This window comes from Vigna unguiculata, chromosome 7 (genome assembly GCF_037176805.1).
Source record: "Vigna unguiculata cultivar grain cowpea cultivar isolate G323 ecotype 2 chromosome 7, ASM3717680v1, whole genome shotgun sequence".
Lineage (NCBI taxonomy): Eukaryota > Viridiplantae > Streptophyta > Magnoliopsida > Fabales > Fabaceae > Vigna > Vigna unguiculata.
In genome coordinates this window covers 45,647,107-45,665,082 of record NC_140798.1, presented here as the reverse complement: position 1 = coordinate 45,665,082, position 17,976 = coordinate 45,647,107, and the positions used below count along the sequence as shown (strand labels likewise).

General features: G+C 30.0%; 3 protein-coding genes across 3 annotated transcripts; 2 read left to right on the top strand and 1 right to left on the bottom strand.

Moving 5' to 3' along the window:
* Positions 1–375: 375 nt before the first annotated feature.
* Positions 376–3,851, top strand: LOC114191965 (uncharacterized). Its single transcript, XM_028081443.2, has 6 exons — positions 376–948; positions 1,300–1,511; positions 1,763–2,057; positions 2,183–2,268; positions 2,349–2,440; positions 3,085–3,851. Exons 1-6 carry the CDS (start codon positions 637–639, stop codon positions 3,306–3,308), a joined length of 1,221 nt encoding a protein of 406 aa, XP_027937244.1. The 5' UTR covers positions 376–636; the 3' UTR covers positions 3,309–3,851.
* An 8,560-nt stretch (positions 3,852–12,411) lies between these two features.
* Positions 12,412–13,713, top strand: LOC114189874 (aerobic coproporphyrinogen-III oxidase (DUF1218)). Its single transcript, XM_028078595.2, has 3 exons — positions 12,412–12,678; positions 12,752–12,957; positions 13,218–13,713. Exons 1-3 carry the CDS (start codon positions 12,586–12,588, stop codon positions 13,510–13,512), a joined length of 594 nt encoding a protein of 197 aa, XP_027934396.1. The 5' UTR covers positions 12,412–12,585; the 3' UTR covers positions 13,513–13,713.
* Positions 13,714–15,350: 1,637 nt separating this feature from the next.
* LOC114192305 (uncharacterized) lies at positions 15,351–16,178 on the bottom strand. The gene has a single exon (XM_028081992.2). It carries the CDS (start codon positions 15,938–15,940, stop codon positions 15,602–15,604), a length of 339 nt encoding a protein of 112 aa, XP_027937793.1. The 5' UTR covers positions 15,941–16,178; the 3' UTR covers positions 15,351–15,601.
* Between the last annotated feature and the right edge of the window lie 1,798 nt (positions 16,179–17,976).

Sequence of the window (17,976 nt, the reverse complement as noted above, 5' to 3'; positions counted from 1 at the left end):
TCCATTCCCTGACTACCTCCACGTTCGCCACTTTATTCAGGAAAAAATGCCATTCACGTAATTAACACCTCTATACACACCAATTATAATAAGCTACTATTTATATTAAACAAGTGTCATTTTAATAAACAAAAATATTAAATAAAAAGTGTGTCATTATACCTATCATTTAATATATTGAGTGAGAGATGGAATGAGTGGAAAGACATAATAAAATGGTACAATAAATTAGACCATGTGAGACCAATAGAAATAAATAAAACAAATAAAATAAAATAAAAAAGAATAAAAAAGAGATAAAAAAGAATAGAGAAATGTTGGAATACATTGGTTGTTTTATATAACTCAAAGACCCATCCCTTTCTATTTCTTTCCTTCTTTCCGATTCACAGAAACAACTCCTCTCTACTCACAAACCCTTCTTCCTCATAACAAAAACAACCCACCCTTTTCCCCGTTTCCCCAAACCCTAGAATCTCTAACACAGATCCTCATCGTTTCCCATCCAATTCCCAACCATTTCACCGCATCCCAAACACCGTTGACCACACTCGAGGTTTATCCAACACCCACCAAAAAAAGCTCCGTTTTTGTTTCCTGGGTCACGTTTTTCCTTCCTTTTTATTGGGCATAGGAATGTTGGGTACTGGCTTGAACTTCGGGCGCGCTCGCGGAGAGGATCGGTTCTATTCTCCGGCGAAGGCTCGCCGGCCGTTTCACACCATGGAGAACGATAAGCTGCGTAGGGCCCACAGCGATGTCACCGGGAGAGACAAATCGGTGGATTTGGGTAACCGGGTACCGGAGAACCGGGTCGGGTCGGATGAGGAGGAGGCGAAGAAGAGTGGCGCGGTGCCTTCGTGTGAACCGGTCGTGACCCGGTTGAGTAATCTGGAGCGGTTCTTGCAGGCGATCACGCCCTCTGTGCCTGCTCAGTATCTTCCTAAGGTTTGCTTTTGAGTCACTGTAGCAAGTGTTTTGAAAAAGTTTCTGACGGGGTTGTTGGTGAAATCGTGTTTATTTTATTAGAATTTGGTTTTTTGGGTTATTGGAAATTGATTTAAAGTTCCTGTCTTTGTTTGCTACGGCTGCATTCAATGGGTGGAAGGTTTAGCTTTTATGGCCGTGTTTGATTATGGAAGGGACCATGGATTGGATTTTTTGGTGAGAGTTAATAAGAAAAGAAGCAAAGTTTTCGTGCTTTGAAAAGAAAAAGAAAATAATGCCATTATTATGAATTAGGTTTTCCTTTGTGTGTGTGGAACTGTTAAGTGTAAAAGTTTTTCTTGGATCTTGCAGAGGACGACGAGAGGACTTAGGGCGTGCGATGAGGAGTCTCAGCCCTACTTTGTTCTTGGTGATTTGTGGGAGTCCTTCCGCGAGTGGAGTGCGTATGGCGCTGGAGTTCCGCTTGTACTGAATGACAAAGATAGCGTTGTCCAGTATTACGTTCCTTATCTCTCTGGAATCCAAATTTACTCCCAGAATGTGAAGCCAACTGTAAAGTCAAGGTATATTTCTTGTTTTGGTCCTTGTAAAGACTATTCATTTTAGTGACTGTTTGAAAAGGCTCGGCATGAAAATGCAAGCCAAACAATAGAGTGGTTTTTTGGGTCGTTTATTGCATGTTCTAGGATTAAATTAAAATTCATTTTTGGTTTTCTACCATTTTGAGATCTGCTGTGCCGATGTGGAGGATATTACCTTGTTCTCACTGGTTTAGCTACTTGTATGATAATGTAATTATTTGGTTCTTTGATAGGCAACTTGGGGAGGATAGTGACAGTGATTTCAGGGACTCTAGTAGTGATGGTAGCAGTGATTGTGAGCCTCTACATGGAAGGGGATTGAAATACATGAGGGAGCAAAGAAATCTTCCCTATCTGTCGGATGAAGTACCTCAACGGATGAGTAGATTATCTTTGAGAGACCAGAATTCCCTTCCTCAAGATGGGTTTTCTAGTGATGATGGAGATTCTGTCAATCCTCAGGGTTATTTGATTTTTGAGTATCTTGAACGTGACCCTCCATACAGCCGCGAGCCTTTGGCTGATAAGGTGCGCTGACTGACTCTATAATGCCATATTATTTGCCCTGTTCACAATAGAATTTTGGTAATTTGTTATCACTGGTTTTTCTTTGTTGAGTCATTTAATTCTGTTTTCTTTTATGTGATGAATAGATACTGGACCTTGCTTTTCGTTTCCCTGAATTGTTGACCCTTGGAAGTTGTGATATACTATCATCAAGTTGGATATCTGTAGCCTGGTATTCTTCTTTAATTTTGAGCTTTGATATTCAGCTTACGCATGCACGATGGACTTACATGTTCTATGATTTGCTTGCAGGTATCCAATTTACAGGATACCAACTGGTCCAACATTAAAAGATTTGGATGCTTGTTTTCTGACATACCATGATCTCTGTCCACCTGTGGGAGGTAGCAATTTTTTTGCTTCATTTGTGCTTTATGTTGCTTTATAACCAAGTTTGATTTCTATTTTGTTTGTGCTGCAATATATGTACCAATATTAAGAGTTGAGGGCGTGGGTATGCATCCATCTCTCAACATAATTAGAGGTTCTAAATTGAATACTTATTTGGAACCTTTCTTTATACATGATACAAAAATGTTATTTTAGAATCTCCTCATCATGCACTGGATAGGATGTATATTGATGTACATGATACAATTTTATGAATACATGGTTTATGTCTTGGCATATATTAATTGTTTTAGTCATACCACCGCAAATCATTTTACTGCTTCGTTTCGATGATTTTACCAATTTTATTGGCCTAGTAAGATATTTTCAAAATTTTGAAATGTGATACATTTGTGTCTTGTTTTTAAGCTTAAGAGTGTCATTCTGGATTTGTTGGGGTTCTTAATTATTCTACTAAAAAGGCTTGCGTTTTTTTTTATCACGGGAACATGTTTCTATTTAATTGCACATTTTGCCATTTATAGGTGCATGCCGCATAATAATGAAAGTGTTGTTAGATGCCGCAGAAGAACCATTTTCCGTTTTCTAATTTGCACCAGTTGATTTATTGAAAAATGCCTTCTTTTTTTTGTTTCAGGTTCACAAAGGCAGACTCAGAAGCCACTTCCTTCTGAGACGGATAATGTCCATAGAATGTCTTTACCTGTTTCTGGGCTTGCTTCATACAAGTTCAAAGGATCTCTGTGGACTCCTAGTGGTGGACATGAACGCCAACTAGCTAGCACTCTTTTTCAGCGGGCCGATAACTTGTTAAGACAGCTTCAAGTCAGTCACCCAGATTTCCAGTTTTTTAGCCGTTGATGATATCAAATTCACTGTAATATTATAATACTCTGGATATTTAAGAACTGGTGATTAGTGTTTGGTTAATTGTTTAGATGTTATACTTGATTGGGGTTGGAGTTAATAACTTATTTGACAAAAGGTAAAAGGAAAATTGGAGAAAGGATGTTAAGCACCGTCCTTTGTATTTCTCTGCATTGTTTGCTTCTGTAATAAGTGAATGAACAGGGAAGCTTTGGAGAAGCGGCAGTGTAGAGGCTACTTAATGTGTTCCTGGTGGATGTACAGATTAAAAAGCAGCTTCTCAACTACAGGCTGATTTGTTGGTTGCTACTTGCTTCATATGTATTGGTATGGTTTTCTTAAACAAACCAAAACAGGCTACTTTTTTTCTGTCCTGGCGATGCATTATATAGGACATAGTTTTAATTTCTTGGGGAATTTTACTAGATATGTTAGTAGTCTTATGCTTCAATTGCCCCAAACTTTCTGTATTTGAATTCTTATAGTAATCTTTGCTTTTAGATAATGCTAGAATTCAGTGAATGAACTTGTTCAAAATGTTGTTTTGCATTTTCTGTTTATGTTATAAAATTGGGTTTAGAAGAATCGGTTTTGACTTGGTGGTAAAAAATTCACTTGGGAGGAGTATTTAAGTGCAATCAAATTCATAGTTATTCTACCCGTCACATTTTTCTCTTATTTCACTCGTAAACCTTAGTAATTACGATTATTACTGTTTGACGGTGTTCTCTGAAGAGTGTTTATCATTAGCAGTGATAAGAATTTGAGAGCTAAATAATTTTTTAAGTTTTTGAAGTTCTGTTAATTGATTTTAGTCTACAAGAGAGGTTAAATTCATCTGACACTTACATATTTTTTGGAAGTGTTTATAGATAAAAATTATGAACAATTTCTAAATGCTAATTTTTATCTTGGAACACATTAACTCGAACAAGATCAAATAAATGTTAATTATTGAAATTGTTTAAATTTTCTTCCTTTTAACTAACGTTAAATATGTAGCGAAATTGTGATGTGTAGCAACTTAATAACTGGACTTTATCAGCCTTTCGTAGGAATAACCTGACTTGTACTTACGGCCCAATAGTATTCCATCCAATTTACTTGCTTACAAAGTACATAACATCCAACCTCAAACTTTGGAGTGATAATCTTCGGACTAATCCCTATTTTGACAATTCCATCAACAATTACCTCAAACCTTGTGATGCTGCTTGTTAATCTGTGAATGAACTGTGGAGCTTCGCCGCTTTATTATCATTACTTACTATGATTCATTCATTTATTAGGCCAGGAAACAATACTTGACATCTTTTTTTCCCTTATCCTTCTGTTAAGTATGTGAATAAATCTTACTTCAGCAACTATGAAATCTAAGAAATGTACCAAAGCAGGTACTTGAAAATACTTAAAAGCTCCAGTTCTTCAGGGTATATATCCATTGCAACCTTACCGATACAAAGAACTCGCGCTCGCCCTATGTAATATTAAATGAAGATATTATCTATTAGTATCTTATTCCATAATTTAAAAACTTGTCGAATTGTTATTAGAATAGATCTTATCTCTTCTTTTAGTTTCATATGGGATTTAGTATAGATCTTATCATTTATGCCTTGTCAATTAGTTCAACACAGATTCTACAAATGTACTTTACAGCATTTATCATTTACTTGGCTTAACAGCATTCAATTCATACCTTCTCCACCATGACTTACTCATTTGATAAAACCACTGATATCATGCTACATGCATTTATCAGTTGATCAAAAAGTCAGTAAGAGTAGCCAAATCTGTCACTGAAAAATCAGCATCCCATAAATGCAATTTCTGAAACTTCAACCTTTCCTATTGCAGCCTTGTTATAAGGAACTGTATATTGGTTATCCTCACTATTTCCTGGGAATTGAGTTAATCAGCATCAGAGTATGATAATATCAAAGAGCTGCTACAGATTGTACAGAATACAGAAGAATAATTCGAACAGGATCATATTTCTCCTTCCCTATCCTGAATGGTCTTAATTCATGCCTAAGTCAACAACACTACATTTTCAGAACATAAAACACTTACTGTCATACCTCAACAACATAGAATGAACCATGGAACTGTGCCCTACCACCAATGTGTTGCAAAGCTATTTAATGCACAGAGTGATATAATTAGTTGTGGTAGTTAGATAATTGAAGTAATGCAACCCACATGTATATAAATAGTCTTTTCATTCTCAATCAATTACTGAATGAAGCAGTTTATTGCTTCCTTTGACAATACCATCATGTTATGGTATTTTAGCTCAGAGCTCTGTCTGAGAGTAAAAAGATTTAGATTAAATAAAATTATCGAATTTTGTTTTTGCGTGTCTGATTATAATTTTTTTTATATTATTTGCTTTTGTTATTTGAAACAAATTTATGTATGAAAAATGAATTACATTGCTAAAATGGAACAATTACAGAATTACCGATAAAGATTGTAATCTAAGTCAAGTATCATAATATCAAGAATAAAGACCAAAATCGTTATAAATAAAGATAAATTCATTCTTGAAACCTAATCTCAAATATTCAGTTTATTTAATCTTGATGACATTAACTATTATTGGTAGATCTACTGTCAAAATAATTTATTGATAAAAGAGATAATGAGAAGAAATAAGGAGAGAAATCTTTATTAGTAAGATAATTCAATTTTCAAAATCTAATTCTAAATATTCATCTGATTTTGATGTCATTAAATCGTGTGATTTATGTATTAGGATTTGGTGTCATTAATTAATACTTTTTTATATCCCCTTAACTTAGATTGTTATTTTATATAATCAAGGCATTTTAATCAAATCCTAACAAACCAAAAAATACAAAGTAAAGATAGAAAATATCTATATCTATATATACAAATTCAATTTTTTTACATCAAACAAATCACAGTAATAATTTTACCATACTTAATGCAAGAACAATTATTCGAAATGGTTAGTTATCAAATAAATCATGATCCAATTATATCTGATGGAAACATTACCCTTTGATATAATTAGAAATATTATTTTGCTTTATCATTATTATATATGAATAAGTTCCTAACAAAATACAGATAAGTAAAAATAAATTGAGAGAAAAATACAGATAAGTAAAGGTGGAACTTATTTATTTATCTATTTTATGTTATCCAACCTTTTTACATAAAATAGATTAAAATAGATTAGACGGTAAAAACAATAAATAAAATAAAATAATTTGTTTTTGTGCTATTATTTCATTTATATAAAATATATATTAATTTTATAAACTCAAACAGATAGTTATGTACAGTATAAAGATAAAGTTTTCTCATCCTCATAACATCAACTCAACAAATTATACATATACTTAGCAACATGTTCTATTCAAATTGCAAGCTTTGCGACTTATAGATATTTTCTAGATAATCAAATTTCATCTTATAAACTCTAGTTAATTAACAAAATCAATCCGGTAAGAAAATATAAATTTAACAAACTCAATTATCTCCAATATCATTTTTAAACTATTCATTTACATGATATAATATATAACAATATAAATAATAATTTCTATTTGAGAGGTTGTCTCTAATTATATAAATTGTCTCGTATGAGTTGACCCAAAAATTAATATATTTTAACTTGGGATATCATGAGGGAAGATAATTCAAACGTACATATTTTTCTAATTTATATCAAACTATTTCCTTACTATTTATGATTTTATTTAGTTGGTCATCAGAGCATTATTAGTACATGAACGGAAACTTCATTTGATATATAATCTCACAAAAAAAATAAAATTATTGTTTATCACTATTCACCCACTTATTTTGCAAGATATTCCATCTCTTGAAAACATTGAGAAATCCATTAAATGTGTTTTTCTTGTTCAATGCGTTGCTTCATCAATGAACATACTGTATGCATGCAGAGAAAGTTGCTTCCTTAGCATTGGTTGCTTCATGAAGCACCATCGCTTCTCCTTAAAAAAATTTAAAATATGAAATAAAGAAATGATATTCTAACCAGGGGCGGAACTTAGTGTTCACGTCATGGCTCTCCAACACTTTTTTTTCTTTCAAAATTTTTATATATTTTTAAAAAATATTTTATATATTATAATTTTATTTATATTAATTTAGTTTAAAAAAACCTTTTTTAAATTTAAAAATTATCTTTTTCTTTTTTATTATAATTTTTTTTATTTCTTTATTTGTTTTTTTTTTCGTGTCTCTATCTCTTTCTCTTTTTTTGTTTTTATTTCAATTTTCATCATCAATTTTTTATTTTTTTAAAAATCAAATTGCACTAAGGAAAAATTGAGGAGTTAAGAAACATTTTGGATTAAACAATTTCTGTTTTTGAATAAATTTATTTTTTACTCTTTTTTTTTTCCGAAGTAATATGTGTCTTTTTTACGCTTTAGGCATATCTCTATCGGTTAGAGATCATAAAATCATGCTTTAATTGTCCATCAAACTCTTCTTTGAGTAGATAGAGTTATTTTAGACTTTAAGTCGTGTAAGGGAAGAACAAGATTATGAATCTCTAAGATAAGGAAATGTAATAATCTAGAAGTTATTATTTTTCTTAGAATATTGAGTCTTGGTTTTAAGATTTAGTTTAGAATATTCATAATTTAATAATTTTCTAAATAGGTGAGAGGTGACAAATTTATATTAGAAAAATTATGACAAAGAGTAAAATAATTGATTTTTTTTTTTAAATGGAAGGCTTGTGATGAGAATGAAAAAAGTACATCTGTGTCATATAAACTTGAGAAACTTTATGAGAATCCAAAAATTGAAGAAAATGAAAAACAACTCTCTAAAGTTCCTAAAGTTGTATATAATAAATTTTTAAATGCTTTAGAATGTGATCCGGAAAGTAACTTTTGCTCCTTTTTTTTAATATATTATTGTTGATGATAAATTTTATGCTACTTTTTTATATATATTATTGTCATATTTTTTGGATTCTATTGTTATGAGTGCTAGTTTTGAATAGAAAAAATGATGTGAGAAAATGAAAACTTTTTTAACTAAAAAAAATAATTTATATATAACAAATATAATTTGGCCCCCCTAAAATTTTTGTTGAAGTTCCGTCACTGATTCTAACAATTAAAATTTTAAAAATAATCTTTACATCTTATAAGAAATCTTCTTAATTTAATTTTATAATTTATTAATCCACGTCGAGAAAAAAAGTCATAAAAAATACATCAAGTTGTAAAATTGTTATCAAAATTTCATTGTTAGAATATTATTTTTTATAAAATAATATTATTTGAAACTAGCTTAAACATAAACAAATTATAGTTAATATTGACTTTTTTTTCCTGTAATGTTTTTATTTTGAATAAATATATTTGTAATTTCTAAATTTAGATGTGGAATAAATTAATTCATTATTCAAATTTTGATTTTTAAACTTTAAGAATAAATTGATAGTGTAAGTATAAAAAAGAAATTAATATAATGAGATTAAAAATATATATTTCTTATTTTTTAAGTTTGAAGAAAAAATTTGAAACATAGACAAATTCTAATAATTTAACGACTCATGACATATTTAATTTTTTCTTTTGAACAGACATTATATACACTAATGTAGGTAATGTATATTCACATATTTTTATAACAATGAATATAAATTATATGATTATCATTAACAAAATATAGTTAGTAAAATATACAAAATGTAATTATAATAAGATAGGTACAAAATTTCTTATTTGTCTCTTTAGTTAAAATAATTAATATGCTTAAGCAATTATAAATACAGAGCTAGCCAAAACAAGAGTTTAATTTTCATTACTACTTGTAAAATGGTTAATTTATTATTATTTATTTTAATAAAACAGATATTACAGTTTTAAGGTAAAACCAGAAAAATGTATAAACTAAGAAACTGTTACACAAAAATATATCATCTTTATTAATTGTTGTAGAGGTAGAAAATACCTCAATTTTTTTTTTCACATCACTTATTTTCATTTTTAACTTCTTCCAATGCCATAAGCATGAAAAATAGTTTTACTTAATTATTTAATTTTTACTATTCGTTACTGTCGTTTTACGTTACACTGTTTGTATGAAGTCAACTACTTTTATCATTTTAAATAAAATATAACTTAATTATTTATGATATATTCATATATTATTTTTTGACAGTTGGAGAAAAAAACTATAATAATTTATTAATTTTACAAGCTTAATTAAATTATAAATTAATAAACAAAGTATTGAAAAAATTCATTAATTAGATTTTTTATTCTTCAGCCATAATTTTGATACTGTTTTTATTATAACTTTAAAATGCATTTACTTTAATGTTTTAAAAACCTTTTTAATATATTTTAAAGACATCAAAATAATTACATAAAACATTTAACAGAATCTGGATTAAAAATAAAAATAAAAAACTCTAAGCCGACACTCTTGCAATATCAATATATTATTATCTTGATTTAAGTGTTGTGTTCCAAATGTGAATTGAAATGTGTGGTGAGTTGCAACGAAGACAGTATAGGCGTTGGATATGGCCATACCACATTCATCACATTACTTCGTCCTGGATTTCCCGCTTGTCCCCTCTTAATCACTCACAGATTATGGCAAGGAGAAATAAAAAATGTATTTAAATAAAGATTAATTATTCGTTGGTTCTTATCATTAAGTTTTTGTTTTAATTATATTCTATTTTTTAAAAGTGTTTTAATTAGGTTGTTTTTTATAAAAAAGTATTAACGACCTTAAAAGGATGTTAACTTTTGTTTTTTTTTTTTTTAATTTTGTGTTATCTAGTGTCAATGTTGAACAATAAAATAATGTCAGATGTTGATGTCATTATATATTGTAATTATTTTGATTTCAATTTAGTCCATATATGTATAAGTGTGTCTCTTTAATTTAATTTAATAAATTTTAATATAAATATTAGTATAGTATTTATCTAAATAATAAATTTGATTTCAAATTAAAAAGATCTAGTTTAATATTTTTTACAAATGGTATTATTTAGTTTATTATTAAAAAAATATGGATTATTAGTATATTAGTTTTAAATGTTTGGGATTTTTTAATAAATATTTATACTTAATTAATTTTATTTTATAGAAAATAGGTTAACAAAACATGAATTAATAATATATAATAATGTAACGTGTTAAAAAGTTACATTTAATAAAATTATCAATATAATACTAATATTAATAATAAATTTTGTCTTAATTTCGAGAAGAAAAATATTGCTCTATTTTGAAGAAAAAAATTGAGATCAAATTCAATCAAAAGGTTAAATATAGGACACTATATTGAAATTAAGACAATGTTACTTGACACTGACATTAATACATGGTATTGTCCTATTATATAGCATTGACAATATCATATGTCACATTAGGATATTGACACGTGGACAACAAAAAAATTAAATTTTTTTTTTTTAAAAATTAAAAGGATCACATATTGATATATGACATACCACTTACGTAGTTAATAATTTTTTTTTCTTAAAATAAAAGTTAATCGAAACATATTTTCAATAATTGAAATGCAATTAAAACTTTCTAACACCATACGAGTAATTAAGGTTTAAAATAATTGTTAATGTTTATTTAAAGAAATAATTTCAAATTCAAAATCTCTAAGTTCAAATTCATTATTCAAGGCTGATTAATATAAATAAAATAGTAATGATATTGATAAGGAATTAAAAAGACTATTAAAAAAATATTTGTTCAGACTCCGGGCAATTGTTATATGGTCTAGTAGGAGACTAAATTAATTTAATAATAAAATTTGGAAGTAAAAATTATTCGAATTTTAGAATATGGTTGAAATCTAATTTTATGTAAAAGGTAATAGATTAAAAGTATATTTAATCCTTTAAAATCAAAAGAAAGATATATTTTTTAGTTAATAGAGATGATTTTTTTAAATTTTGTTCACTTTAATTCCTATTTTAATATAATATTTATATAAAAATTATATTCAATAAATTTAAAGAAGAAAAAAATTCATTAAATTGAATAAAAAAATTAAAAGTAAATTAAATAAAATTAATAAAAATAAGAACTAAATTAAATATAAATTACGAGACACGTGACAAAAATACTAACTTACCACGTAATGTGTCAAATGACACTAAATTCTAACTTGTCTCATGAACAATTTTTTTTTTAAATTATAAAAATTTAAAAGAAATTTACTAGAACGTGAGAGTTATTGTTCATTTTAACCATCTAAACGACATTTACATAAAAAATAAAATTGAACACAATTTAAAAAATTAAAATTATTTTAAATGTTTTAAAAAATAAGATCAACTTAATATTTAAGCCTAATGAAGAACGGGCCATCCTTGAATCGAGCGACAGTGAAGGATAGCGGCGCTCCGACCAGACAACCGTGTTCCAGCTATTTTTGTTTTTACTCGCAGTAAGTAATTGGGTCCCACCCTACTCCAATCCCCAATATCAAGGTGGGTCCCGTCACCATCGTTTTTAGGTCACACCTATACTCAATAAGTCCCTTACATCATTACCTTCTTTGTCTTTTTATTTCCACACACTATACTAAACCTCTCTGTTTTTTTTTTTTTTTTTTTCATTTCTTTCCAAACAATGACTCACCAAAACAAAACTTTTCCACTAGACTTAAAAAATGGCAATCCCAAACTCAATTCAAGCGCCAAACTTAGTTTAAACAAAGATAAGCTAACATTTCTCTTTTCACTTTATACATTTTTTTAGAGACAACATATATCTTTTTATTGATACAAAATACAATTGAGCTCGAATCAAATAAAATTATCATAAACATAACAAAGTTTTCATATTAAATATTTTTATTCAAAATTGTCAATTCATACAATACATATTCATTTAAAAGAGAAAAATTCTCAATAACAAATAGAGAATAAAAACTAGATACGGACAAATTTGATCGCACATATGTTATTCTTTATTAATAATAATTACAGTAACGTCATGTGTAGAAAATTACAATTGATCCATTTTATACAAACTTCTAAACCGTTGTTTTCATTAGAGAAAAAGAAGTTTGAAGTTTGAAGTAGGAATAAAAAAAAAGGAAAAAAAAAAGAAAAAGGAAGAATTAGGTTCGCGAAGTGTTTGAAGTAGAGAGAATGTGACGATGTTAAAGAACATAATATAGGAAGAAGCACACAAAAACAAGGCAAAAAAGTAAGCAGTAGCTGGGGAAGTGAAGTGAGAGAAAAGGGTATCGAAACAAAACGATGGCAGTTTCTGTAACCATTTTGGTTCTCGTCATCGCTCTGCATCTCATAGCCTTTGTCTTTGCCATTGGCGCCGAACGACGTCGCAGCGAGGTAACCCCCTCTCTCTCCTCTCCTTTGGTTTTTTCGATTCAACTCTCAAATCTGATTCCTTTTCCGTTTTCAGGCGAAGGTGCTCCCCGACGAGTACGACGACAGAACCTTCTGCTCTTACACCACCGACGCCTCCACCGTCTATGGCCTCGCTGCCGTCGCTCTCCTGCTCCTCAGCCAGGCCGTCCTCAACGCCGTCACTCGATGCCTATGCTGCGGCAAAGGGCTTGTTTCCGGTTGCTCGGCCACTTGCGCCGTCGTCTCCTTCATCCTCTCCTGGTAACACTCAATTAAGTGAATTAATCGCACTTTCTTCTAATTTCGCATCTAAACAATTAAACCCCTACCAATTCATCTCCTAATTAATTGTACTAAACAAAATTTTGAACCATGGGTTTGTAAATAGACTTTCGCTTTCATTTCAGTTACATCAGGTGTTGTGAATTGATTGAGCATTTTTCTGTTAAAGGATAAAAATTGGTAAAGGTTGAAAAATGGTTGATTTGTTTTTGTTTGAATTATTCGTACTGTGAAATCAGGATTAGTTTTCTGGGAGCAGAGGCGTGTTTGTTAGCAGGGTCTGCGAGGAATGCATACCACACCAAGTACCGAGGGTACTTTGTGAGGCACGATTTATCTTGTGCTACCCTTCGCAAAGGTGTGTTTGCAGCTGGTGCTGCCTTGACCTTGCTGTCTATGTTGGCCTCCATCTTGTACTATTGGGCACACTCCAAGGCTGATACTGGTTTCTGGGAGAAGCACCGCAATGAAGGGGTTGGATTGGCCACACAATACAACCACCACCACCAAGGGGCTGACTCTGATAAGGCCTGATCATGATTTCTTGCTTTGAACGATGTTTACTCAATTTTGGTGGTCCTGTTCAGAAGGAAGAACAGTGTTTGCAAAACCTTGTTCTTGTATTAATGGGTGAATATATAGTATTTATGCTGTAATGGAAGAATGCTTGAAATATAAAGATAGATGGCAGTACAATGGTGGTGGTTTAATATATTCCAATCTTATAGTTTCAAAGTTTTGACACTTGCTGATTATTGAACTTTTAGTGTCTCACTTGCATGTGCTGTTGCGATAGAAATTAACCAGAGCATGAGCCACTATATATAATATACTTGAAATGAAGATTCTTAAACTTCCTTTTCTTGGATCTTATCTTAGTACGCCATATTAGATTTATGAACTTTGGTCAGTCTGTATCTAATGACCATAAAATGATAATTTGATCCTAAGAACCTATTCTTCTTATAAGAACCAGCTCTTCCAGTTGAAAATCATGTCAACTTTCTCCAATGGTCATCACGAGTAAGAATTAGTTCTTAAGTCAAGAATTTCCAAGAACTGTCATCCGAGATACTTGTAAATTTCTTACAATATCTTTTTAGTCGAGATTAAAAGAAAAAAAAACTGGCGAATTGTTGCAAATTTTGTTATATGAATTAGGTCAGTCTATCTTGACATTTGAATTTGGTGTTAGTTAATTGGGTTCGGTGAAACAGATGGGCGGAAATCTGATATGTCGGAGTCAAAAGTTTAAATATCTAGATATTTTGGCATGGTATTATTATTTTTATCACTATAATCATTTTCATATGCATGACGTATTTGGAATTCTGTATATTTCCTAATGGTGGAGAGTGAAAGAAGGCAGGTGAGTGAAGGAGACATCCAATGTCTTCGACTTGATATATTACTTGGGAAAAAGGCTCTGACTCGATAGAATAGTGAACGGATAGATTAAAATAATTAAAATATTATTTATTTTTAAAGCATATATACTCTTTCTAAGTTTTATTCCGTTCACTCTCACTATATTCTTTTCTTTTCCCTTCAACAAAATGTCTAAGAAAGATAAAAGATGACAATTTGAATCAATTGATTCCGCGAACAATAATTCTATTTAGCATTCGGATGGTCAAAAGTTATTGTAATCATTTTGTTATCACCATTATTTTAATTTTAACTCTTATTCTCATAAGTTATATAAAAAATTAAGATAGAAAAAAAAAAAGATTAACATTGAGCAAATCCTAAATGCAGAGTAACTGATGGGAATTTATTCTTCTTTTCTTTTTCTTTGTTGAACTATATGTGTTTTTTTTTTTTTAGTTTTAAGAACTAATTGAAATATGATGTTTGTTGCAAGTGCACAAGTTATTCAGTCACAATCATAATCATTGGTCTTACAAATAAATAATAACATCACAAAACTATTAAAACACTTCATAACAATTTATCTATCTAACAAACAATTAATATGAATCATATTTCGATGGTTGTATATATATAATTATATAGTAAGTTTTAACTATTCATAATGTAAAATTAACAATATTTTAAGTATATAAAATTCACAATGGGTGGAACACATGCAGTTAGGGTGGTAGATGTTGATCTGTATGCTTTTTTACCACATCACTTTTGTTTTTTTGTTTATTATTTGGTTTATTCTGTACACACACTAAATAGATTTGAAACCAAAAAGTATTTAACATATTTTGGTCTAAACATTAGTACGAACAGTTCTACCGACTTCAACAAGAAACGAAATGATTGTCTCATAACTTGTTATGTAAAGAGATTTAATAGTTATAATACAATCCTACGAGAACATTTTTTGTACGATGTAACAGGTAAAAGCTGGGCGTTCATAATCAGCAAACAAATTTAAACTACACATTCATTGATAGATGCACATCAGAGCTAGTACAATACAACATCAAATTCTCCAACGGAAAGTGTGATTGTTGAAGCAGAACCACACCAAACTCTGGGACAACCAGAGGACCTGTCCCACTTCATGATAAAAAACGAAACAGAGTACATTACACAGAAAAAAACACACATAAGATACTCCGACAACCCTAATAATAGTTGAAGTGAAACATACTCAAAAAGTGTATATCTAGCAAGTGGGGAATGGGGAACCACAAGCATTTGCAACTTTCCTAGCATTGGGAGAGTTCACAAGCTTCTTGAGGTTGGGGTCTTTCAAATACTGGCAAAGGCAAGGCCTTTGTTCCTTCAGTTTGCTACAGCAAACAGATGAAGGAGGGCTCGAGGAGGTGATGGCACTCGCGCATGCACTCAGCTGCAACGCATTACACGTCACTGCTGTCACACACAACTCTGTCTCAGCTAGAGCAACCAAGGTAACCATGATGCACAGTGTTGCATACGAAACCTTCATTTTCGAATATAGACCAAGAAGAAGAAGATATGATCCTAAAGGTGTTGTTCTCATTACTATTTATAGTGGAAAAGGAGAATGGCATGGGACATGATCTAATGCTACAACTACTTTGTAAACAAAAAACATTACCTGACCTTAGGACAAGGCTGCTGAGTACTATAAAAGCGATTTCATGAAGGGGCAAGTGTTGTTGTATGATGCGCATAAGTGTTGAATTTGGGACCCTGGATTGAACAATCATGATGACTTTTAGGAGGACCCCTTTGCTTTATTATTTGTGTTCTCATTGCTAATAGATTAGAGTCATTGGACTCAGGCCATGCTAGAGTTTTATAGGTTTGGCATCATCATTACAAACAAAGTTGTCTGCCAAATCATTAGAAGTTGTATCAATTTAAAAAAACACAAGGTTGATTATTTAAGTTCCTAGGATCACTTCACTTTATGCATTTTCTGGTTTACTGTTACTGAATCTTACAGTTTTGTTTCGGAAAAAATGTTTGTGCGAATCGAGAAATATTGTATTTGAACCGTCTTTCATATTTTGATTTCTAAACATCACTATTTTGATATTTTCTAAAACAACTCAATTAACTGATAGTTGAGTTCTTAAGTGTATGAGCACCGGAGTTTAGTTATCTGATAGAAACATGAAAATAACTCAATTCAATAATATATGACAGAACAGTATCATATCTTGGGACACGAAAATATGCTTTATTTTTAGTTAAATCCCAGAAAGCACAAGTTTTTGAGTAATTGTTAAATGAACAAATTATACAAGTTTGTTAATAGAAACTGTGTTACGTTAGAAATATGTATGTTTACGTAACAAGTGTTGGTAAATATTTGGGGCAGAAAAGTATTAAAAATGGAAAATAAATTTTTAACCATTGACGATTTTCTTTTATAATTTTAGGTTTTATTTTTTCAGTAATTTTTATTTTTTTATTTTTAATATTTAAAAAATGTCATCTCATTTTAAAAGAAAAAAATTGTTAAAATTTCGTAATGAAGATATAAATGTGGATTAAAAATCACACTGATTATGATAGCATCATGTTTTGACGGGTTGTTTACATTTTGAATTTTGACCAGTGGGTTTAGGTTGAATTATGGGTACATCAAAGGCGTTTTAATGATTCTTTACCAAATAAGTTTGTGAAAGTTTGGTTTAGGAATTGTCGGATAAGGGGCTAGAGAGCCTAATTTAGAGAAAAATCATTACTCGAAAAAAGAAGGAGAAAAATAAACCATCAGCTTCGTTTTTATACGTACAGCTCATAAACTTTTTTTGTTATGAAAATTTTAAATTTTTGTGAATAGTTTGGTTATAGGTAAATATTCGTTATTTTTTTTTTACTAATTGTTATGCATGAAATGTATAAATTTTATTAAGTACATATTTGATTTTACATGAGATTAACTCAAGCACATATCTATAACTTGTATAAAAATACAATTATTTTAAATAACTTGTTTTATTTAACATTCGAAAACTATGAATAGATATCTCAAATGAATTAAGAATAAATGATAAATGGTAAATTTGAATAAATTAATGTAAACATAAACACAGAAATATATAGTTTTGAGTGTGTAGTTAAAAATGATTGAAGAGAAATGGTGTAGCATATCACGCTGAAGGCCGAATGACTTTCGGCGATGTGATGGATGGTCAAAAATTGAGATATCTTTATGATTATTTCTCCAAAGACAAATGCCAAAAGTAAAACAAAAAGGAGGAAAAGTGATGCACATTTTATTCCCACGAATTAAGTCACCAGAAACTCAACCAGTTTCCCCAGTTTGGGGCGTCAAAAACAACAAAAAGTATTTAAAATTGCGTGCATTCGATGAAAAGAAATCCACATTTTAGTAATAAGAAATAGAAAAAAAAAAAGATTTTATGGACGACACATATAATAAAATAAGCTTAGATACAACACCATACCATAGTGTTAAACTTATAATATATCCCTATTCTTATAAACACACAGGTTATAAGCTTATTATAAAAAAAAGTTAAATATTTTTTCCTTAATTTTTTTTTTTAAAAATTAGAATTAGTTTTTTTTTTTAACTTT